The 23,448-nt window shown below is 37.9% G+C and overlaps 1 protein-coding gene across 5 annotated transcripts; it reads left to right on the top strand.

Annotated features, from left to right (window-relative positions):
* Window positions 1-741: 741 nt before the first annotated feature.
* TIAL1 (TIA1 cytotoxic granule associated RNA binding protein like 1) lies at window positions 742-21,833 on the top strand. 5 transcript variants are annotated; one of them, XM_024253639.3, is made up of 13 exons: window positions 791-877; window positions 3,816-3,877; window positions 9,026-9,122; window positions 14,701-14,799; window positions 15,035-15,089; window positions 15,250-15,337; window positions 17,246-17,321; window positions 18,418-18,526; window positions 19,510-19,605; window positions 19,711-19,795; window positions 20,043-20,166; window positions 20,496-20,635; window positions 21,453-21,833. In XM_024253639.3, exons 3-13 carry the CDS (start codon window positions 9,111-9,113, stop codon window positions 21,577-21,579), a joined length of 1,011 nt encoding a protein of 336 aa, XP_024109407.1. In that variant the 5' UTR covers window positions 791-877; window positions 3,816-3,877; window positions 9,026-9,110; the 3' UTR covers window positions 21,580-21,833. The 5 variants fall into 5 exon arrangements, with proteins under 5 accessions (XP_024109405.1, XP_024109404.1, XP_024109407.1 ...); XM_024253638.3 differs by having other exon boundaries at window positions 14,650-14,799; XM_024253637.3 differs by lacking the exon at window positions 3,816-3,877 and having other exon boundaries at window positions 742-877.
* Window positions 21,834-23,448: the final 1,615 nt, after the last annotated feature.

Raw genomic sequence — 23,448 nt, 5'->3', positions numbered from 1 at the left:
GCCTGAGCCGCAGTTGAAGAAACCGCTCTCGGTCTGGACGAAGGCGGAGCAGCAGCTCAGACTGGGCCAACAGAAGAGCCTTACAATGCCAGGAGCAGTCCGAGGACAGCCCCCCGGCGCGAGGCACTCTGGGACTTGTAGTTCGCTTCCCAGACAGCGCTTTTTCCCACTTGGTCTCCCCGCCTTTCAATGTCGCTTTTATTCTTCCCTTTACCTCCCAGCCCGCCGACTTCCTGGTCGTCGCACGTCCTCACGTATGACTACACTACCCAGAAGTCTCCTCTTCAAGTCCCAGCGCGGGCGGGCGCCGGCGGCTCCTCTTGACTACAGGTTCCAGAAGTCCTCTGCAGAAGTGCTTCCCTCTCTCATTTCCAGGACCACAATTCCCAGAGACTTCGGCTTCACGGCGTTTCTCTTTTTGCCCGATCTCTCCTGGAGCTGGCTGGGCTTCGGCCGGCCAGAGGCCCACAGCGACGACGTGATCCGTCGTGAGCGGGTCCCAGGGTTTCCTCGGCGGCCCTTTTTTCTCTCCCCTCGGTCGTCCCCCTTGCAGGCTGTCGCGGCTGGCCTGAGCGGTGACCTGGCGGGTCGCGCCTGCGCTCTGCCCTGTTTCCTGCCTGGCTGGTGGCGGCGGCCATTTTGTTCATCCTCCTCCTCCTCCTGCTCCTCCTGGTTGGAGCGCAGTGTCCGGAGCGGGCTGGGGGGAGAGAGCCCGAGAGCAGGGTTCGGTGCCTTTTCCTCTGTCCCCAGCCGGTGCCCAGAGCCCCCCTCCCCTTCCTCCCCACCCCCTCCCCTCCCCAACCCTGCCCTCCCCCTTGTCCCGGGATCGCTCCGTCGCACCCACCATGATGGAAGACGACGGGCAGCCCCGGACTCTGTGAGTACCCGAGACGAGGGGTGCCAGGCGCCAAGAGGCCCGGGCACCGCGGGACGCTAAGGGAGGGAGCAGGAGAGACTGGGCCGAAGCCGGGACTCTAGGCGGTTCCCTGGACGCGAAGTGCATTCCTCATCTGTCCCCTTTTCCTTGGGAAGGAAATCCTCCCTTCCCCCAAACAGTCACTTCCTGGGGTCTGGGGCTTGTCTCGACCTTTTTCTCTGGCGTCCTTCTTTGCATGCCCTCCCTAGGCCGGGTTTCTGCACGGCTGAGGCTGTCAGGCCCAGGAGAACTCCCGCACCCCCTCCGCGTTGGACGCCCTGGGCTGGGCCTGGAGCTGCCAGCGCCCACGGGGGAAGGGCCTGGCGGGGGTGGGATTGGGGGTGGGCCCGGGGGTGGGCCCGCGGGCCCTGAGGAATTAGCACTCACCTCTTCCACGTCCGCAGCTCGAGTCGCTCCCAGCTCTTCTCCCCAGCTAAGCTCTCGGAGGAAGCAGGACACTCTTTCACCACTAAAACCCCTTCTCTCTTTATGCCCCACGTGCCCCCGCCCACGCTGTCAGAAACACCCGCCTAGCGCCCGCTACTTTTGAAGTGCATAAGGGATACCTTTTGCTGCCCGAGCATCTTTGCCTTCTTGGATAAAGAAGTTTACTTTGAGCGCTCCCTACGCTAAACTGACAACCAGTTGTTAAACTCCTTTTGCTCTCTAGGTGTTGCCTCTTCCTAATCTGTTTGTGCGTCGAAACCTTCAGAGTTAGCTAAAACTATGTCTTCATCCGCTATTTGATGTGTGTCTTCTGAACGCTTTTTCTCCTGTCTTGCTGTTGCTTTTTACCTGAAGCTCAATCTAATGAATGAATTTCATCTTCCAACCACTTAATTCTGGTTTCCTTCCTTTCCCAATGAAGAGTGATGACTCAGCATTTGCATTCCTTTCTGAATAGTGTGGCACTCCTTTCCTCTGCATCTTTTTTTTTTTTTTTTTTTAAGTCTGAATACTTTTTAATTAAATGTTTAAATTGGGCACCCTAATTTCCCGGCCTCTCCAGGTTTAGCGCTCCTACCTTGAGTGTCAAGGAGTCAGATCGCTGCTTTGTTTCTCTTGCCTCTCCTGGTATTGATAGGATCATAGTCCACTTGGCTCTGCTGTCTGATGGAGAAATTGCTTTTTAGGGAATAGATGAAGGTGGAGGGGCACTCGAGAAGTTTGACTAGCTTCACATCTCTTCACTCCTACCAAAGGATGCTCAGTAAAGAAGATAGATGATCAGTATTGATAGAGATTTTTTTGGTGTGGCCTTGTACAGGAATAAATGTGTTCTCTAACGTCTCACTAAAGTATCCATCCCGTTTTGAGAATCTGAGGCCTACTGAAGCACATCAAATGCTTCAGTGAAACGCCTGCTTAATAGAACGTCTTTGTGTTTTGTGTTGTCTTCCATTTCTGCCTTCTCTCCCTAGAAGACAGAATTGGGACACACTTGAAATTTGTCCTTCAGGCCGGGCGCAGTGGCTCACGCCTGTAATCCCAGCACTTTGGGAGGCCGAAGTGGGCGGATCACGAGGTCAAGAGATCGAGACCTTCCTGGCCAACATGGTGAAACTCCGTCTCTACTAAAAATACAAAAAAAATTAGCTGGGTGTGGTGGCGAGCGCCTGTAGTCCCTGCTACTTGGGAGGCTGAGGCAGGAGAATCACTTGAACCCAGGAGGTGGAGGTTGCAGTGAGCCGAGATCGCACCACTGCACTCCAGACTGGTGACAGAGAGAGACTTCGTCCAAACAATAAAAAAAAAAAAAAAAAAAAAAAAGAAAAGAAAAAGAAATTTATCCATCATCTGTTGAAGCCAAGACTTGGTGTTGAGTTGCAATATGTGCTTTGATATAAGCATCTGGGAAAGCTAGACTTAAAGACTAGCTAGCATGTATTTAACAAAGATAAAAGTTACATTGTATCTAAAAATCTGAAGTATCATCACACACTGAATGATTGATAAATACTCATGGCAGGGGTCTCATTTACTGTATCTGTTCCTTACCAAGAGGAATCTCTGGTTTTGTAGTGCTTTTTTGATGTCTTTTATTTATCTTTGCATCTGCCTTGTCTTCATCCCTATCAGAGTTTCTCCAGGGGAATAATAAGCTAACTTCTTTGTCACTTATTTCCTTCCTCTACCTTCTCTAATCTCTTGTTCTTTCTTTTAAACACAGTTCAGTTGTCTATGTTTACAGTTCTCTAAAACTGTGACATATGTTCATATGAATAAATAAACATCTTAAACTCTGTTGTTTTGTATGTCAGTACGTGTTTACTATTCTGTCTTCCTTTTTCCTTCTCCCACCCTTTTCCATGGGGACTTTTTTTTTTTTTTTTAAGAGAAGGACTACTACATCTTCCTAGGTCTTACCCCCACAGCACTTAGTTCACTGCCTGGAACGTAAGAGGTACTCAGAATTTCTACAATGATTATACTTCTTTCATTAAATTAGTATTAAGTTCTTTTTTAAAAGTCCTGGTTGAACTAAGATTGTAGGCAGACATTACTGTCACACGTGGTGCAGTCTGTTGACTTTTATATATTTTTTAAAACCTTCAAATGTAAAATCTTGAGATAAAAGCAAATGTTTAACAATTGGGATTTTTATTAGAGTTTAATACAAATAATGCATAGTAGTTTTTCTAAGTGTACTTTTTAACATATTCTCAAAGGGTTCTATTAGATATAAGTAACATGATGAAAACTTTGAACATGATTTTAGACGTTGATATCTAGTAGGGTTTTATTTTGTTTATGGAGATCTTATATTTTACATTGTGAGCTATGGATTAGGTTTTTCAAGTGGCCAGTATGTTTTAAAAGAATGTGTTCTTAACAAAGCTTATCTTAAATTGTTTCCTTAAGATGCCTGTGTGTTACTAGTGAGGTTTTTTTCCTGCAGACACACACAAGCTAAGACATATGGTTCTATCTTCAGAAAACAATATGGTGTTTAGAGCCTAGGTAGGTCTTTAAATATTCATTACCTACAGTATTACTAATTTATTTGATGGTATTTAAAGTGGCAAGAATTGCTTTGATGTTGAGCCTAAATTTCTATTTGTCATATAGTTGCTTTAAAGGTCTGTTTTCTGATGTTCTTCATTCTTATTTGACATTTATTTTGGGGTATTATGCATTGAGTAACTTGTGATCTAAAAAAACAAACAAGATCATGCTGTGTAATACTGGTGTTGGAACTGGACTGTCTGACACCTGCCTTGTGGGACACACGTTTCAGGCTTGGGTTGTGTGTAGCTTTGTAGTGCAGTGATTTGATCCATGGTATATCTGAATCTACAATATGACACTAAATTGTAGTAGTGTTTTATTGTAGCTTATTTTAGTTTCTTCATCTATCCGATGTACCAAAATTGCTAGGAATTCGAGTAATACCATGTTACGCAATCCCTTCCTTTAAGGCTATTCTTTCTTCCTGGAAATAAGCTAATGATTTAGAGTATAATCTGAACATCTAAGAGCAAAGCAGAAGAAAATTCTATAAAATATTACAAAGTTGACTGGCTATACCATGGATTTGGCTATACTGTGGCTGTAATCAAGCCCCTCATTCAAATTCAACTTAATCATATTCTTTGTTTCTTTAAAGTAAGAGAAAGAGAGTGAGTGTGTGTGTGTGTGTGTGTGTGAATATCTCATATATATAGTTGGTCAATTTAGTTGTACCTCCTGCAGCTATCTTCCATCATGCCTCCTTCCTAAAATGAAATACTGTACTGACAAATTGAACAATTAATTAGAGATCTATTGAAGGATATTATTGCAAAATCTCTTCCTGTATAGGACTTGTCAAGAACAAAAACAAAACTGTTATGGAAATTTAGCTATTTTTTTTGTGTGAAAGTGCTGATAATTTCAGCCTTGGTAGGGCTACTCTTTTCAGAGTGAGAGCACATTCAGTGTTGAAAAAGTGGCATTAGTCTTCTGAAAGGCATGATATTCTTAACTTAAAATTCTGCCCAGTCGGACACAGGAAGTAGTTTGGCAATGTGAATTTCTGCCTACTGTGAAACTGCTAAGTTTTTAGCCTCAAATTGGATTTTAACCCTGATATTAGGGATAAAGGTGTCATTTTCAGTTTTTAATGCTTCAGTTCCTACAGTTCCTGTTCTTAGAAGACAAAATAGACTCTAAGGTATGCCTCTTCTAAATTTTTTCCTTGAGTTAAAAATCATTTTGGAATTTCCTAAGTGTTTACTCTTTGAATTGACCTCTCAATACAAAAATTAGAGCCATTTGTCTTTTTTTTTGTTATTTTGTGTATGTTCTTTAGGTAGCAATTATATATTTAAAGACTTGGAACTTTAGCTTGACTATTTCATAACCAGAGCAGAAAGAAAGTGAAGTGTAGAAGCTATAATTTGGAAAGAATAAAGATATCATTTCAATGAACTACCAAGAGATGATCTTACTAGGTCAGACATTGAACTTTGTCTTAAATATTTTTGTTAGTATTTACTTTGGGACAGATTATTTTATGATAATGTAAAGGTACTTAAAACAGAATAGTACAGTATTTTAAAAGCTATACAATACGTCTCTCAAGTGTTATGATGCACGAAGGCAAATGTAAATGAAAAGGCAATCTGAAATTTGGGTACAAGAACTCAGTAAAAGAAAAGGCAGTCTGAAATTTGGGTAAAGTTTAGGTGAAATTATATAGTGAATCATGGCCTTTTAATCCAATTAAGATATTGTATGTGTTGTTATGGAAGGCCTTTCATGTTAGTTTTTGAAATTTAGTTTGCTGCTTAACATTTAACTTTTAGTGGAGATAATTTGAAAAATAGGAAACCTTAACACTGGATTTTTAAATAAATATTTCATGACATTCTAAACTTAGGTATTAACATTTTCATCTTTGCCTTCAGTGCTAGAAATGTAAATTAATATATCTAAATATGCCTCTAGAAATTCTTCAAGATCTGTAACTGACAGGAAATAGGTTGACTTAGAATAAAGATTTATTTATTTTTTTTCAGATGGAGTTTCGCTCTTGTTGCCCAGGCTGGAGTGCCATGGCGCGATCTCAGCCCACTGCAACCTCAGCCTCCCAGGTTCAAGTGATTCTCCTGCCTCAGCCTCCCCCAAGTAGCTGGGATTACAGGCGCCCGCCACCATGCCTGGCTAATTTTTTTGTATTTTTAGTAGAGACGGGGTTTCACCATGTTGGCCAGGCTGGTCTTGAACTCCTGACCTCAAGTGATCCACGTGCCTCGGCTTCCCAGAGTGTTAGGATTACAGGAGTGAGCCACCACACCTGGTGGAATAAAGATCTTATTAAGCAGTGATGGCTTTTTTTGTGACTATTAGATACAGAAGGTAACTAATGCCAGTACAGTTTTTCCTGAAGAAATCGATGTTTAAACAGTAATGGAAATTTAAAACTATTTAAATCATTTAAAATGTGTTATATTAAAATGATAATTCTAGTTTAATTTTGTTGTTAGCTAGCTTCAATATGTGAAAAACAGTTTTATCCATCCTTCTTTTCTCTTAGAAATGAGCTAACTAGCCCTTTAGGCAAGGAACATAATGTTTAGAAGCTCAAGATCACTTGTTCGTTTCTCTTTCTTTCTTTCTCTATCTCTCTCTCTCTCTTTCTCTCTTTCTTTTTTTTATTTTTTTGAGATGGAGTCTCACTCTGTCGCCCAGGCTGGAGTGCAATGGTGTGATCTCGGCTCACTGCAACCTCTGCCTCCCAGGTTCAAGTGATTCTGCCTCGGCCTCCTGAGTAGCTGGGATTATAGGTGCATACCACCATGCCTGGCTAATTTTTGTATTTTTTGTAGAGACAGGGTTTCACCATGTTGGTCAGGCTGGTCTCGAACTCCTGACCTCATGATCCTCCCGCCTTAGCCTCCCAAAGTGCTGGGATTACAGGCGTGAGCCACCGTGCCCGGTTACTTGTTCATTTTTCTTACAGATAGGTCTACTCTGTACAAAAAGAAATCATTTCAGAGATACAGGCTCACAAACCCCTATGAGTTAAGAAGGGGCAAGCAGTCTATCGCTGGCTCATAACCCAGTAACCTTTTAGTCCTGCTGGAAAAAGTATGTCACTACATTGGCCTGCTGATGGCTCAGCTCTTTAATTACATGGAAAAGATGGCATAGTGGATGTAAACCAGTTTGTCACTTGTTTACTCCTCTATTTAAGTAATATTGGATGTGTGTTCCAATTTTAGAGCAGGTACACTAAGGTTATTAGTACTCATTGCAATAAAATTCTTAACTGGAAAATCGCTACTAATTCTTAATTGGATCTTTTCAGTTTTTTACTTAACCTAAGCTTTCTCAGTCTATTTTTCCCTTTGAGTATTCCATCCTAAAGCATATTGTGTATTTAATGTGGCAACTATGTTGCAAGTCTTATTTTGGTCTTAATACTCAGTTTCCAGATGTAATATATTACAAGTAGAAAAAGAAATTTACTTTCCAGAATGAACTTTGTTAAATTTTACAGATATTGTTTGATTTATGAGGTTGAGTTCATAACAGATGCAAATTTGAGGAATTATGTGTAGAATACCAGAAAGACTTTAGTGTTTGGCAATTTATTGAGATAAATTAAGATAAATCCATAGTACAAGACATAAACCAAGGTGGTCATCTTTGTGTGGTGAAGTAGCATTTTTTTCTTTTCTTTTTTAAACTTTCCTGTATTTAAAATCTTTTACACAAAACACATTCAATTTGTAATTAGAAAAAAAAACCCAAATTTTTAAGTGTCCATAGTCAAAAGTATACCTGGATTTGTCTTAATTTTTCTCTGAATTTCTTAAGAAATCTTTGTATTAGCTTTTTTATCTACATTAAGATATATTTTGTTGGCTGGGCATGGTGGCTCACTCCTGTAATCCCAGCACTTTGGGAGACCCAGGCGGGTGGATCACTTGAGGTCAGGAGTTTGAGACCAGCCAGGCCAACATGGTGAAACCCCGTCTCTACTAAAAATACAAAAATTAGCTGGGCGTGGTGGTGCACGCCTGTAGTCCCAGCTACCTGGGAGGCTGAGGCAGGAGAATCGCTTGAACCTGGGAGGCGGAGGTTGCAGTGAGCCGAGATTGCACCAATGCACTCCAGCCTGGGTGACAGAGTGAGACTCCATCTCAAAAAAATACATATATATTTTGTTGATTCTGATGCATTTTAGACTAGGAAATTTTATATTTTACCCTGCTCTCCTAAAATGAAACAGTGAAGACATCATTGCAGACAACCTTACTCAGCCAAAAACAAAACAATGAAAACACTCCACCCTCTGTATATTTTACTATAACTTTAATTCTGTTCTTTGTTCATGTAATTGCTTTGGTTGGGAGTCTAAGATAAACTCACTTTATGTTTCACATCCTATTACAATCAGATGTTTTAATGAATTAGTATTGTGTGTGTGTGTTGTGTGTGTGTGTGTGTTATAAATTATTTTTAAATAGCAATTGTAGTTATCTTGAGACCAGTTTAAAATTTTAACAATTAGAATAAGATGAGAAAATGATATCCAGGGTACAGAATAATAATGCCATTGGGGTATACAAGATCACATTGATTTGTTCTTTAAATGTCTTTCAGAGTGGTATTTTAGTGGCCTAAGAACAATTGTTGCTTTCCTAAATAAGGGTTAATCTTACTTTCATAGGATCAGGTTTAATTGGAGAAATTTTGTTAAAAACAGAGGAAGTTAAAATGAAATAAAAGGTGGCTGGGCGCAGTGGCTCACGCCTGTAATTCCAGCACTTTGGGAGGCCAAGGCGGACAGATCACCTGAGGTCAGGAGTTCGAGACCAGCCTGACCAATACAATGAAACCCCGTCTCTACTAAGAATACAAAAATTAGCCAGGCATGGTGACATGCACCTGTAATCTCAGCTACTTGGGAGGCTGAGACAGGAAAATCGTTTGAATCTGGGAGGCGGAGGTTGCAGTGAGCTGAGATCATGCCATTGCACTCCAGCCTGGGCAACAAGAGCAAAACTCCATCTCAAAAAAAAGAAAAAGAAAGAAAGAAAAGGTGATGAATTAAATGATAACACATTAGAGCCAGAGCTAAAGGAAAAATTGCTGATAACGTATTTTTTTCTTGTGCAGATACGTAGGTAACCTTTCCAGAGATGTGACAGAAGTCCTTATACTTCAGTTGTTCAGTCAGATTGGACCCTGTAAAAGCTGTAAAATGATAACAGAGGTAAGATCTTCCCAGTTCCATGTGCTGACAATTAGCATGATGGGTTGATTAGCATGATTTTAAAATTTCATTATAAGCCTCAAGTTATTCTGGTGGAGAGATTTGTGTTGTGTTGACTTATTACTTTGATTTGACTGACAAACTAGGCTTAGAATGGAGTTTTATTTAAGAGGGCAAAGTTTCTGTGCTGTTAATCTCAAACGGTCATTCTTCATGGTGTGGTTATCTTGAAGTGATTCTGCTTTTAGAACATTATTAGAGCTCATTTCAGAATGGTGAAAAATTGGAAAGTATTTCATACAATTCCAATAAGAATGTTAACGATTTAGACAGCATATGTTCATGTGCGAGAACACGAAGTTATTATGTGTGTAGTGTGCAGCACCGTTCGTCTTGTGTGTCTGTAGCAAATACTTACCTTTTTATACTTTCCTGCTAAGACTGTAGCAGCACCCAATTAGTCATGTTTTAGGCTTTTTTTCCTTGTGTTTTTGTTCATTGATCAGCTTTATTTATTTATTTATTTATTTATTTATTTATTTATTTTTTGACTATTTGCTATGTACTAGATACTGCAGTAAGTGCTAGAGATACACTGGTGAATAAAGATAGTTTCCTTGGCCCAGAGAATTTCACAGTTTAGTAGGGAGACAAAGGAATTAGCAGGCACTTAGGAAATAGGATAATAAATGCTCTAGAAGCAGACAACTTAAAGTGCTGTGGGAGCAAATGTGTATCCAGCGCAGCCTTAGGTCAGTGAGCGGCTTCTTGGAGGAGTCACTGCCTAGGCGGAAACCTTAAAAGGATAGTAGTACATACTGGCTAGAAAGGAATTGAGGGAAGAAGGGATCCAGGTTGGTAGGGAGAGCAGGAGTGCTTGAGACAGAGAGGGAAAAATAGAACCCGTAGCATGGTTGTAGTTAAAATGGGATTAGTCATAAAAGATGGCAGGAGTATGGAAAGGGCTAGAAACTGTGCTGAGGAGTTTGTTTTATCCTGAAACGGAGAACTGTTAAAAACCTTTAAAGTGCATTGGCCTTTTGATTGTCTTTCCCAAGTAATGACAATCATCATTTTGTTCTGGTATTATATTTTTCCTTCCTGCCTTTAATTATTTATTTGTGCTTTCATCGATCAAAAATTTCCTTTGCACTAGGCACTATACAAGGTACTGGAGATATAATGGAGAGACAGCCAAATGAGTTTCCCAAGCAAATAGGGATGTAAGCCATGAAGAGAATAAAACAGAGTTCTGTGATGATTGGAGGGTTGGTGCTATATGGGCTAGGTGATGAGAGATGTCACCTCTTTGAGCTGAGACGAATAACAAGATGGTGCTATCTATGGTAAGAGCTGGAGGCAGAGGAAACAGCAAATACAAGTCTTGAGTTGGTAATGAACTTGTGTTTGTTGAATCAAAGACCGATGGCTAGAGTCTGGTGAGTGATGGAGGGGAGTTAAGGGAAATGAGTCTAACAGCAGGATTCAGAATCCCAGGGCATTATGGTCCATGACATAGTTTAGGTTTTACTCTGATTGCAGTGGCAGACCAGTGGAGGGGCTTAAGCAGGGGGATGAGGTGCCAAGATTTGCATTTTTAAGCTTACTACTCTATGTAGAGAATGACTGTTATATGGAGAATAGATTGTAGCGGGCAAGAGCAGAAGGAGAAAAACCATCTGGATTTACTTCACTAGTCTAGGTAAGAGATGATGGAGGCTTATTCTCGAAAGTGCTAGCCGAAGTCAAGATAAGGACAGACGTTGATAGATTTGGAATATATTTTGGAGATAGAATTGATAGGACTGGGTTGGCTGTGGGACATAGGGAAAGGAAGAAATCAGGAAATACCCTAAGATTCATGTTAATGCAGTTGTATAGTTGGTAATGCTATTTATTTGCTAAAATGGGGGTGACATGATGGATGTCACCATGGGGAGTGGTGGGAATCAGGAATTGTGTTTTGGATGTTAGATTTAAGACATGAATTAGACATCAAAGTGGACGTTAGATTAGGCAGTTGGGTAAAGTAGTTTGCAACTCTGGCGAGACCGTGCTGAAGCTTGCAGTGGTATTTGAAACCATGAAGCCGTGGGACTAGATGAGTTCACAGAGAATGATGGTAAAGAAGAGCACAGAGGCTGTGAGGTCTGAGCCCTGGACCAGCTCACCATTTAGAGTTTGAGTAAGGGAAGAAAGATCCTACAGTGAGGAAACAGGAAAACCAGAGTGTGGTAGGAGACAGAGAAGAGAATGTTTAAAGGAGGATGGTGGTCAACTGTAGTGAATTCTGCTTGGAAGTAAAGATTAGGACGGAAAAGGAATCAGAAGCAGCAGAGAGGTCATTGTTGAGCTCAACATGCAGTTTCAGTGGCATGGTTGGCTTGGAAGCCGACAGAAGTAGGTTTAGGAGAGAACGGGTTATGAGAAAGTGGGGAAAGACTCACTAGAAAATTTTTGAGAAACATTTGATAAAGATTTAACAGTATTTTTTAAAACCCCATGTATACATACAGCTATTTGAAGGGTAGAGGGACTCGAAACGAATTTTCGTAACATGCGTATTCTAGAACTCCTAGATTTGAACTTGTAAAGTCTCATATTTCTCTGTCTTGACATTTACGTCATCCAACAAAAATTGGTGACAACGCTAAATAAGGTAGGGACATAACTGATTTTTTTTTTTTTTTTAAGAGACAGTGTCTGACTCTGTCGTCCAGGCCGGAGTGCAGTGGCACCATCATGGCTCACTGCAGCTTCCAACTCCTGGATTCAAACGATCCTCCCACCTCAGTCTCGCAAGTAGCTGGGACAGCACCGCCACACCTAGTTCATTTTCAAATGTTTTTGTAGAGATTGGTTTCACCATGTTACCAATGGTCCCGAACTCCTGGCTGGTCCTGAAGTCCTAGGCTCAAGTGATCCTCCTGCCTCTGCCTCATCCTCCTAAAGTGCTGAGATTATAGGCATGAGCCACTGCACCCAGCCATAATTGATTTTTTTTTTGAGACGGAGTCTTGCTCTTTTGCCCAGGCTGGAGTGCAGTGGCATGATCTCGGCTCACTGCAGCCTTGGCCTCCTGGGTTCAAGTGATTCTCCTGCCTCAGCCTCCTGAGTAGCTGGGACTACAGGTGCGTGCCATCACGCCCAGCTAATTATTTTTTATTTTTTATTTTTTTTGTATTTTTAGTAGAGACAAGGTTTCACCATATTAGCCAGGATGGTCTTGATCTTCTGAGCTCGTGAACCGCCCACCTCGCCCTCCCAAAGTGCTCGGGTTACAGGCATGAGCACTTTTTTTTGAGACAGAGTCTGGCTCTGTCGCCCAGGCTGGAGTGCAGTGGCACGATCTTGGCTCACTGCACCCTCTGCCTCCCAGGTTCAAACGATTCTCCTGCCTCAGCCTCCTGAGTAGCTGGGATTACAGGCACCCGCCACCACACCCAGCTAATTTTTTGTATTTTTGGTAGAGATGGGGTCTCACTGTGTTGGTCAGGCTGGTCTCGAACTCCTGACCTCAAGTGATCCAGTTGCCTCAGCCTTCCAAAGTGCTGGGATTACAGGTGTGAGCCACTGCGCCCAGCCCATAATTGATTTTTAGGATGTCACTTGGTGGTGTAAATAAGAAGCTTCCAGAGAGTATAAACTCTAGTACAGAGTATCTAGCAGCTATTTATTTTTCTTTCATAAATTTCATTTCAGTATGTGAAAAATCCTTTTTCCCCCATAGTTTTATGAGTTTTTTTTTACTTTAGATGTTGTTGTTTATCATAGAATCTAGCTTTCCTTATGTAATACAAATATATATTATTGATTCTAAGTCAAATTTTTTTAGAATTTTAATATCTCTGACAGTTGAGGTGTGACTTAGAAATAAGTGGTGTCTTAAATTAGATGAAATGCAATGTGATGTGAATATATAAAATATGTGATGTTAGTAAGTATATATATATATATACATGCACGTGCATACATTGATTGGGAGCTGGCCTACTATTAGATAGATTTGAAATTGGTATTCACGAGTAGACTAGTTTCCTAAAGTGTATGGGATTATCATAGATCTACTATTGGACCCCTGTATGTTTTGCTGTGATTATCAATGTTTTCCGTAGAGACCACTGGGGCAAAAGAGATAGGAGTGAAAGGAAAACTCAACTAGCACAGTTTTAGCCTCTTATTTATTTTGATGTCCTTTCTTCAATGAATGTTTATGGTAGATGTAATAACTCTTTTATAAGAATTTAAATGTGTGTTTTCATTTGAAGTCTTCCCCCATTTCCTTTCTTTACGTCTTAAGAACAGCATTCACGTGGCTACAACAGTAGGATTTTGTATGAGAGCCCATAGTTTTGTTGTCAGTATTAACAATCCCACTTTTTTTCCCTCAAGGAAATGCCTTCTGGTTCCTTTGCCACTATTGTTTAGACGTCTTATTTTGGATTTTTCTTCTAAAACTTTCCTGGAATGAAAAACTGTTGTGGTTGAAAAGATCTTTATTTTATCTGGTATATTTATCCCTTGTAAGTCCAACTAGAATTCCACATTTTAAATATTATTCTTACAGGGCATTTTACATTGAATAATGATGGATGTTTTAGCCTTACATAAAAATATATATTTGTACGGTTGTGCAGCTATTCAGTATAGGTTGCAGTTTCATAGAAATTCATTTCTAGTTTGGTTGTCAGGTGAGAATGTTGCTATAGCTTAGGTAGTACTACTTTCTTCACATCTTTATAAATGTGTTTTAGGTAACTACTGTCAAGCACAGGGTTGCAGAATATATTTATATAGATTTTTTATATGGTGTTTTTATGATGTAAAATTGTAGCTTTGTCTTGGAATATTTTATTCAGATACATTTTCAGAACCTCTTTTCTTGATCACCGCTGTTATTTCTCTCATCTTTGGAAGACCAAATTCAAAGTATATAGAATCTTCAGTACGTTAGACTATTTTGGAAGGTAGGGAATTCATTTCAGTAGCTGGTTATAAAGCTTAAGTTTTCCTGTTTTTATTTTCATTCTTTCCATATCCAGAAAAGAAATCAATAAAATTCAGTCTTTGTAGCAGTATAGAATTCCATCATTTGTAGTATTGATCCTAATTTTGATCAGTAGTTTATGAAGTTGGTTCATGCTGTATTTCTGTGTACTGGGATACCACTTATAGAGGATTATGATGCATAAGTAGAATGTATTTTAAAAATAATGTTGGAGAAGGAAAGTAGTGGTAAGGAGTGGTCCTCATCAGATCTGAGTTTGAGGTTTTGTTTGGTTTAATATAATCTTCTATTTTATATTTAACACACTTCACCAGAATTCTTTATTTTCATTTAATACTGATGCTCATGATTCTACAACTGCTTTTATAGTTCCATTTGAGTGCAGCAGTATTCTGAGGTGCAAAGTCAGGTTTAGCTTTAAATCTTATTTTAAAAGTGTTAGGCTTTCATAAGCTTATGCAGTCTCACCTTGTACATTCCTAGCTATCAGTAATGTTTTTTCCTGGATTTTCTTCTCAGCAACCCGATAGCAGAAGGGTCAACTCTTCTGTTGGATTTTCTGTTTTGCAGCATACAAGCAATGACCCATATTGCTTTGTGGAATTTTATGAACACAGAGATGCAGCTGCTGCATTAGCTGCTATGAATGGGAGAAAAATTTTGGGAAAGGTAAGATAATAGGATGATGGCACCTTATGAGTACATATATTTGCATGTCAAACTAGTTTGTATTCTTTCTAGGCAAATTTTTGAACAGATATTCGGCTGCTGAGTGATGGTTTTGCTTTATTCAGCTTAGTGCTTTTACAAAAATAACCCTGCTTGATAAATGATTTAATAAGTGGTAAGTGTTATAACTCATGACATGCCTAATAATTTTATTAAATATAATCTTTATTTTTAGGAGGTCAAAGTAAACTGGGCAACCACACCAAGTAGCCAGAAAAAAGATACTTCCAGTAAGTACTCCTGCTGCATTTTACTGTGGAAGAGTTCTGAAATTATCCAGGAGGCATTACCAGCTTAAATAGGGGTTTTTTTTCCTCCTCTAGAGTTGCCTTAAAAAGGTTTTAGTGGCTGACTTCTTAAGTATTTGATTACCAAATGCTCTGATTTCAGATCACTTCCATGTGTTTGTTGGGGACTTGAGTCCAGAAATTACAACAGAAGATATCAAATCAGCATTTGCCCCCTTTGGTAAAATATCGTAAGTATCATAATCAGTACTACACTCAGTCATGATAGGCAGAATTGTATATGATTAACTTGTAATTGAATTAAGATTTTCTTTCTCCAGTTAGTATGGTTTTGTTTTGTTTTTTATTTTTTATTTATTTATTTTGGTTTGTTTTGAGTAGTGGATGTTGTTGAAAATGTTAATGTCATTTCAGTGTCTTGGGGTCTCGTTTTCATCTAATCCTGTGTATAATATGTTAAAAAAAATTCAAGTGATTCTGTTTGTTATCTTTGAAGCAGATGTTTGAATGGTAAAATTTATAAAGTCTAACTTTTTGTCATATGTTTTCAAAATTTCGTGGTTTAGGATAATGAGTTAAAAGTAAATGTGATTTATACTATGTAAGAGTTCAATAACTTTTATAGGAGGAATTTATAAATGGGGGAGAGTAGGTAAATCCTTGGATATATTGTGATTAAATTGGAAATGTTCATGTTTTATTATGGTAAATGTGTTTTTGATATTTTAGCTGTAAGTGAAAAGTACTATTATACTATTAAAATGTTTCATTGTATGAGTCATAAATGTGGGATTAATTAGTAGATGTTTTTGTTAGTGATATTTGATTCTACTAGTTAAGAGGCAAATGTGGTTTGATTTTTAACAACATATGCTCAGATTTTATTGTTGTTACTTGGTAAAAAATATATTGGAAAACTAAAAATGGTTATGAATTGTAGAAAATGTTTATCATAATTTATCTTTCTGATTAAAATCAGTTTATTTTGTATATTTCCTGTAGATTTAAATTAAACATCTTAGTACTACTTTACAGGAAAGTGTTTCAACTAAGAACAACAATATTCTCTCTATACAATTTGTTGTTCTATAGATTTAATTTCTTTAAAAGATTTAATTCTTAACTTTCTGTTTTGATATTTGCTTTGCTTTTTAATCTAAATGTGGTAAGTAGTACTATTTTAAAAATCAATATAAAAATAATACAGGTTGCTGTTTTTCAATCTTTATTTATACCTGAGACCTGCAGTTTTTCTTAAGTCCAAGTCACAATTAAAAGTAATAGCATTCTGGTTATTTTGCAGAATTGCTCATAAGAATGGACAGGATCTTGAAGGCTAACTGCAAGGAACTGTGCACACTGGAACTCAGTTGTAGTTTTTTTTCTCATTTCTATTTATTCTTATTATACATTATTTATATATACATATTTTAGTATTTACATTTTAACATTCTATATTCAGTGGAGTTCTATATTTCCAATCATTTAACTTACTCACTAAAATTTCTGTGTAAATTTGTTGTTTTCGTACTGGTGTGCTTAGCATTGTTGTTAGTTTTTTATTCTCCTTTCTTAAATTTCTGAAAATGTCAATTTTTCAAAATTTACAGCTGCCCAAACTCCAAAATGATGGTAGAGAATTGACCAAGAAAAATAAAGAAATCTGTTAACAGGCCATGTATGCCTTTTTAATTCCTATTTTTTCCTCTTTTTCAATTTTTTAATATTTCATATATTTTGTATCACTAGGCAGAAGACATTTAACTATTTAGAGATTGCATGGTAAAGTAGTTAGTATTGTTACAGTAATTTATAGAATCAGTAAACCTTAGAGGACACTAGTAAATAGAATATTAGAAAGGGAAACTGTTGTTCCTATTAATCTTCAAATTTGAGCATTTAGTTTAGAAAGCACAGGCTATTTGATTAGGTTGCATGTTTATTACATGTTTTTGTCCTACTGCTTTTTTCTAACAGGTAAAGAAGCATTAGGGAGAGTTCAGGAATGGTTGTAGTTAATTAGGGCTAACTGGAATTTTATTTTAAAAATGCTCACAATACAGTGTGTGTGGTTCCTTTTAGTTTTTATTTTGAGGGTGGCTCTTACTTCCCTCATTTAGCTGTGCTTCTTTTCACAGGGATGCCCGGGTAGTTAAAGACATGGCAACTGGAAAATCCAAAGGCTATGGTTTTGTATCTTTTTATAACAAACTGGTACGTTCTTCCATCTCAATTTATATTTTTTAATACTAAATTTAGTCATTAGTTACTTAATGTATTGAATCTGAAACTTGAATATACTTGAATGTTAACTACAAACACAGCTTTTTTGTAATGTGTGTGTTTTAATAATAGAGTATAATTTCATTCTTCTTTCATAAACTCAAAAACAAATAGCTAGAAAAAGAATGATTATACTATAAGGAAGATTATTAAAATTGTGTTTGTACGTTGGTGAAGGTCAGATGGATTTAGAAGTAAAGCCTAAGTCTAGGACAGATGAGCTAATCTGAGAATTTAGAGGGTAGGTAAAGTATATTCAGTTTTAACCATGAAAATCTCAGTTTTAACTCTTCCTTTTAAATTATTATTCATACTCATATAACTGGGATGTTAATGACTACAACAAATTATGTAAACAAAAATTTAAGCAATTTATCTTGATTTTTGCATATATTCTTTGTAAAAGAGGTACCAAAGTAAGCATTTACGTTAACTGTAACATTAAATAATAAAGTGGGCTTTGATTTTAAAGCAGTTTCAATAACTTAAATCAAGTTTTTTTTTTTTTTTTTTTTTTTTGAGATAGAGTCTCGCTCTGTTGCCCAGGCTGGAGTCCAGTGGCGCCATCTCAGCCCACTGCAACCTCCACCTCCCGGGTTCAAGCGATTGTGCTGCCTCAGCCTCCTGAGTAGCTGGGATTACAAGCATGTGCCACCACACCCAGCTCATTTTTATGTTTTTGGTGGAGACATGGTTTCACTTGGGTTGGCCAGGCTAGTCTCAAACTTCTGACCTCAAGTGATCCTCCCACCTTGGCCTCCCAAAGTGCTGGGATTACAGGTCATCTACATTTTATTGAAGTGGTAAGATAAAGGGCCAGAGTATTCTGTTTTTACTTAGATTGAATCTCAAGTTCACATCATTTTCTAGTTGGTAATAGTTCAGTTTTGTTTTGTTTAGGATATTTAGTAAATTCATCTACTGATTTGTATTGGAACCAGCAGCGCCGATATTTTATTTCATCTTACTGAGTCTTACTTATCACTCTTTTCTTTGTGATTGAGCTTTCTTTCTTTTTTATCCATAGGATGCAGAAAATGCGATTGTGCATATGGGAGGTCAGTGGTTGGGTGGTCGTCAAATCCGAACCAATTGGGCCACACGTAAACCACCTGCACCTAAAAGTACACAAGAAAGTAAGATATGTCCACTGTGTGTGTTAAAATTATAGATTCTTCACAAAATCATCTATCATGTATTCATCTAGTCTCAATTTCTAATTTATTTATGTAAGAGACAAGGTCTTGCTCTGTTGCCCAGGCTGGAGTGCAGTGGCATGATCTTAGCTCACTGTAGCCTGAAACTCCTGGGTATAAGTGATCCTTTCACCTCAGCCTCCCGAGTAACTGGGACTACAGGGACATGCCACCATGCCCAGCTAATTTGTAATTTTTTTATAGAGACAGGGTCTGGTTATGTTGTCCAGGCTGGACTTAGTATTTAATTAGTGTTGCAAGACACTAATTATTTCATTTTATATTTCATTATCTGAAAATAATTGGGCTGTGGTATAAGTATTTTTGGAGCTGTGAATCACCTGATTTTATAGATCAAATCTGTGTCAAATCATAGCATCAAGAAAAATTATGTTTTCTCCTCCCATTGAGGCATATCTTTTTTTTTTTTTTTCTGAGGCGGAGTCTCGCTCTGTCACCCAGGCTAGAGTACAGTGGCGCGATCTCGGTTCACTGCAACCTCCGCCTCCCAGGTTCGAGCAATTCTCCTGCCTTAGCCTCCTGAGTGGCTGGAATTACAGGCGTGTGCCACCACACCCAGCCAATTTTTGTATTTTTAGTAGAGACAGGGTTTCGCTGTGTTGGTCAGGCTGGTCTCGAACTCGTGACCTCGTGATCCACCTGCCTCAGCCTCCCAAAGTGCTGGGATTACAGGCGTGAGCCACCGTGCTCTGCCTTAATTTTTGTATTTTTAGTAGAGACAGGATTTCGTCATGTTGGCCAGGCTGGTCTCGAACTCCTGACCTCAGGTGATCTGCCCACCTCAGCCTCCCAAAGTGCTGGGTGCCCGGCCTGAGGCATATCTTAATGGTATATAGTAATTAACAAAAGAGTTTTATAGTACAATATAACAGTCAACGTTTTTGTTTTGTTTCTGCATACAGACAACACTAAGCAGTTGAGATTTGAAGATGTAGTAAACCAGTCAAGTCCAAAAAATTGTACTGTGTACTGTGGAGGAATTGCATCTGGGTTAACAGGTACAATGTTTGGTTTTCTGATCACCTCTGAGGAGCTTCATCACTATTCTTATGAATTTCATGATACACATCAGCCATGTTTTATTTGTATGTTTTGTTTTATAGATCAGCTTATGAGACAGACATTCTCACCATTTGGACAAATTATGGAAATAAGAGTTTTCCCAGAAAAGGGCTATTCATTTGTCAGGTAACACTTTACTTGAAATATCATTATTACTCTTACATTTGATTCATTTCTTTCACTTATGTTCCCCAGGGTATCAGTGTCTGTTATTTTAGTGCTTCTTTGCAATATAGAAGTTGAAGCTACCTACCTAATATACTTTAGAAAAAAAATACCAACTTACAGGTGTAAACTGATGAGTTTCCATGTTATTTATTGTGTTAGGTTCTTAAAAAATAAAAGACAAAACCATATCATTTTTCTTTCTTAGATTTTCCACCCATGAAAGTGCAGCCCATGCCATTGTTTCGGTGAACGGTACTACGATTGAAGGACATGTGGTTAAATGCTATTGGGGTAAAGAATCTCCTGATATGACTAAAAACTTCCAACAGGTAATTCAATTTTTCATAGCACTCTTTAAGGTTTCCATCTTACATGTCACATAAAAGCTTTGGAAACTCTGTAAAATAAACAATAAAATAAAGCATATAGCTACTTTCAGTTGATTGTATTTCAAAATTGATTATTTGCGGTATTAACTGAATCTTAATACTTTCTTTTCACAGGTGTCACCACCCCAATAAACTTAGACAATGATAAATAACAGAGTCCTATTCACATAAGGGTGCTTACTTAGTTTTTCTCTTCCTTGTCTCCCACTCTTTCTTCATATACGGTGTTTCTTACGTGTTCCCTAAAACAATAATTTGCTTTTTCCTAGGTCGACTATAGTCAATGGGGCCAATGGAGCCAAGTGTATGGAAACCCACAACAGTATGGACAGTATATGGCAAATGGGTGGCAAGTACCGCCTTATGGAGTATACGGGCAACCATGGAATCAACAAGGATTTGGAGTAGAGTAAGTTGTTTGGGTTTTTCCAGTATAGAAACGTATGGTTCTGACAAAATAAATAAAAGTGTGTTTTCCTAGGGAGAATCTATTTTAATTATATACATTGAGCTATTTGGCATTATGAGCATTATAGAAACAAATCTAACAAAATATGATTTATGAGGCTGAGAAATTACTTCTCATTACCTAGGTGGAAAGCGGGGATTGGGGTAACATTTAGTGTGTCCTATGATCCCTGTGAGCAGTTGGTAGAATTTGATTTACATTTCTGATACACTTTTATTTATTTTTGCATGTAAAAGATCTTTGTCCAGATATATTCAGAAGTTTGAGGGTTTTATGCCTATGTGGTATGTGTGAGAAATCTGAGGTTTGTGTGATACAAAGTAACTGGCTTTTTTTTTTTTTTCTTTTGTTGATAGAGTGGTTTCCTCCTTTGTAATTCCCCTGCCCACAGCCAGCCCATATCTTTATTTTCTGATTTCTTCCTTTGAGACTGTTTCCAACATGAACTTGTGTTTTTAAAATTTCTTATGTAATAGATGATGTGTTGAATCATCCACAATTTTTAAAAAATTAGTTTGCAGATACTCCTCAGACATCATTGTGTTAAGTTGTGGTTATCTTAAAAATATCGAAGACTAATACTGGAATATGTATTCTACACATATATCATTTATTTCTTTGATCTTTCTATTTGTTGTAGGTGTGTTGATTTCTGGTTTTCTATTCTGTGATTAGGCTCTGCTTGATTTTTGTGTAAATACATACGTGATTTTTTTTTTTCTTGTGTTTGCTGAAGATTTTTTTTTTTTCTTCCAAGTCAATCACCTTCTGCTGCTTGGATGGGTGGATTTGGTGCTCAGCCTCCCCAAGGACAAGCTCCTCCCCCTGTAATACCTCCTCCTAACCAAGCCGGATATGGTATGGCAAGTTACCAAACACAGTGAGCCAGGACTCTAAAAAAAAAATTGTAATTCATGATAGGCTTCGATTTCCTGTGACACTCTGAAGACATGAAAGTAGACATCGGAAAATGAAAATATTTATTTTAAAAATTGAAATGTTTGGAACCTTTAGCACAGATTTGCTTTGGTGAAGGACACATGTCTTCTAGTTCTGCCTTTTTAAGTTTTTGTTCATGATGGATATGAACATGATTTTTCTTTGTGTACAAAAACTAAAATAAAGTCAATAAAGACAATTCTGACTACAAATTTTGATATAATAGGAAAAATGGCTAATACATTTTGATTCTTAGATACTATTCCATTTTTATCTTGCTGTTCAGTATTTTAACTCACTGTGTTTTTAAAAGAGCAAAAAAGGGAGGATCGTGAAAACCTGGGAATCACATATAAGTTCATCCTGAATCCTGATACTCCCCTCCCCTTCCCTGAGGTGGACCACATTTGAAGTCAGCAGAGAAAAATTGTGATATTCAGAAGAAATGTGTGATTTTGGAGTCGCTTTGGAGGAAATATTTTCTTTCTCTATGCCTAAAGAAACTGAAGCCAGACTGAAGTTGTGCACCCTAAAAAAGGAGCAGCATTGTTTCAGTTACTTGAGTAAATGTTGGTGGTCCACGTTAAGACATATTTTTAAAACTTCCAAAAGTGTCGATTATTAAAATTGTAGTATTTTACATTTCATTTTGGGGGGAAATCCAAGTATGGTGTTTGTATTGAAGTCAGACAGTCATACTTGTGCTTTTACATGAAGTTTAAATGATACACATTGTAAATATTCAATAACTACAGTGTTTAAAAAGCATGCTTCAACATAGAAGTAGCAGCAATGTAATTATTTGAAGTAACACTTAACACACTCCACTGCATTGAATGCAGTGGATTGATCAGAATGTTAAGACTGACATTTCCAAGGTTGGCTACTATGTAAAATTAAAATTACACAAATTGTGCAGAAAAAGCCTTAATTTTAATTTCATACAATCTTTGATGCATTAGTATGTTCTAAAATGTCATTGGGAATTAGTTTTTCGGTTTTTTTGTTTGTTTTTTGTTTTTTTTTTGCTTTACATTACTTGGTATGTAAATACCTTGATTAAAACCTTGTAAACCAATTTCAAGGTTACTATAAGTTGTATAGTACAAGTGTTTTTTAAAAATCTTGGGGTGTTTTTAAAAATTAAGATATATTTTGCCCAAGAATTTTTTTAACGAGATTGCTAAAAACATCTTATTTAGACGCTTCAATGTACCAATTTATAATTGGATATTCAGTTTAAATAGTACACAGAGTTGTGGCTTTTATTTTCAATTAATTTTTTTCCTTGTGGGCAGTGTGCATGGTTTCATAAGCCTGAGCAGAGGCTTAAGTTGTATGTGTGCAGAGTTTCTGAAGAAATCAATTGGAAGATGCAGAAGACTGAGGTTTGCTTTCAAGATATTTTTCAGGCTGTGTGGGTAAAATTTGCCTCAAATTTCTATCAAACAGGAATGTAAAATAGATAAAATCCTATGTATTTGAATTGTCAGAGCTAGGGAGTGCAAATGTTTTGGCAATGTATTCAAAATACTGGCCTGGGCACCAAAGAGAAAATAGCCTTTTACAGTTACATGGTAAGATGCAGTTGGTACCCACAAGTTACTATTCTCTAAACATTTGAAGTTTTACGATTAGCTTTAAAATAATGATGGTTTTATAAATTGGTGATCACAATAATTTTGGTATTACTTTCCTCCTTTTCCCACTTAGCAATACAGCCAAATGTATTCAACATAAAAATTCATAGGGTCTGAAATTCATAGCTGGGCCAAATTTTTTATGGCACCTTAGTTTTACCATAATGGTCACCT

Source organism: Pongo abelii, chromosome 8 (genome assembly GCF_028885655.2).
Source record: "Pongo abelii isolate AG06213 chromosome 8, NHGRI_mPonAbe1-v2.0_pri, whole genome shotgun sequence".
Lineage (NCBI taxonomy): Eukaryota > Metazoa > Chordata > Mammalia > Primates > Hominidae > Pongo > Pongo abelii.
This window is presented reverse-complemented; position numbering and strand designations above follow the sequence as displayed.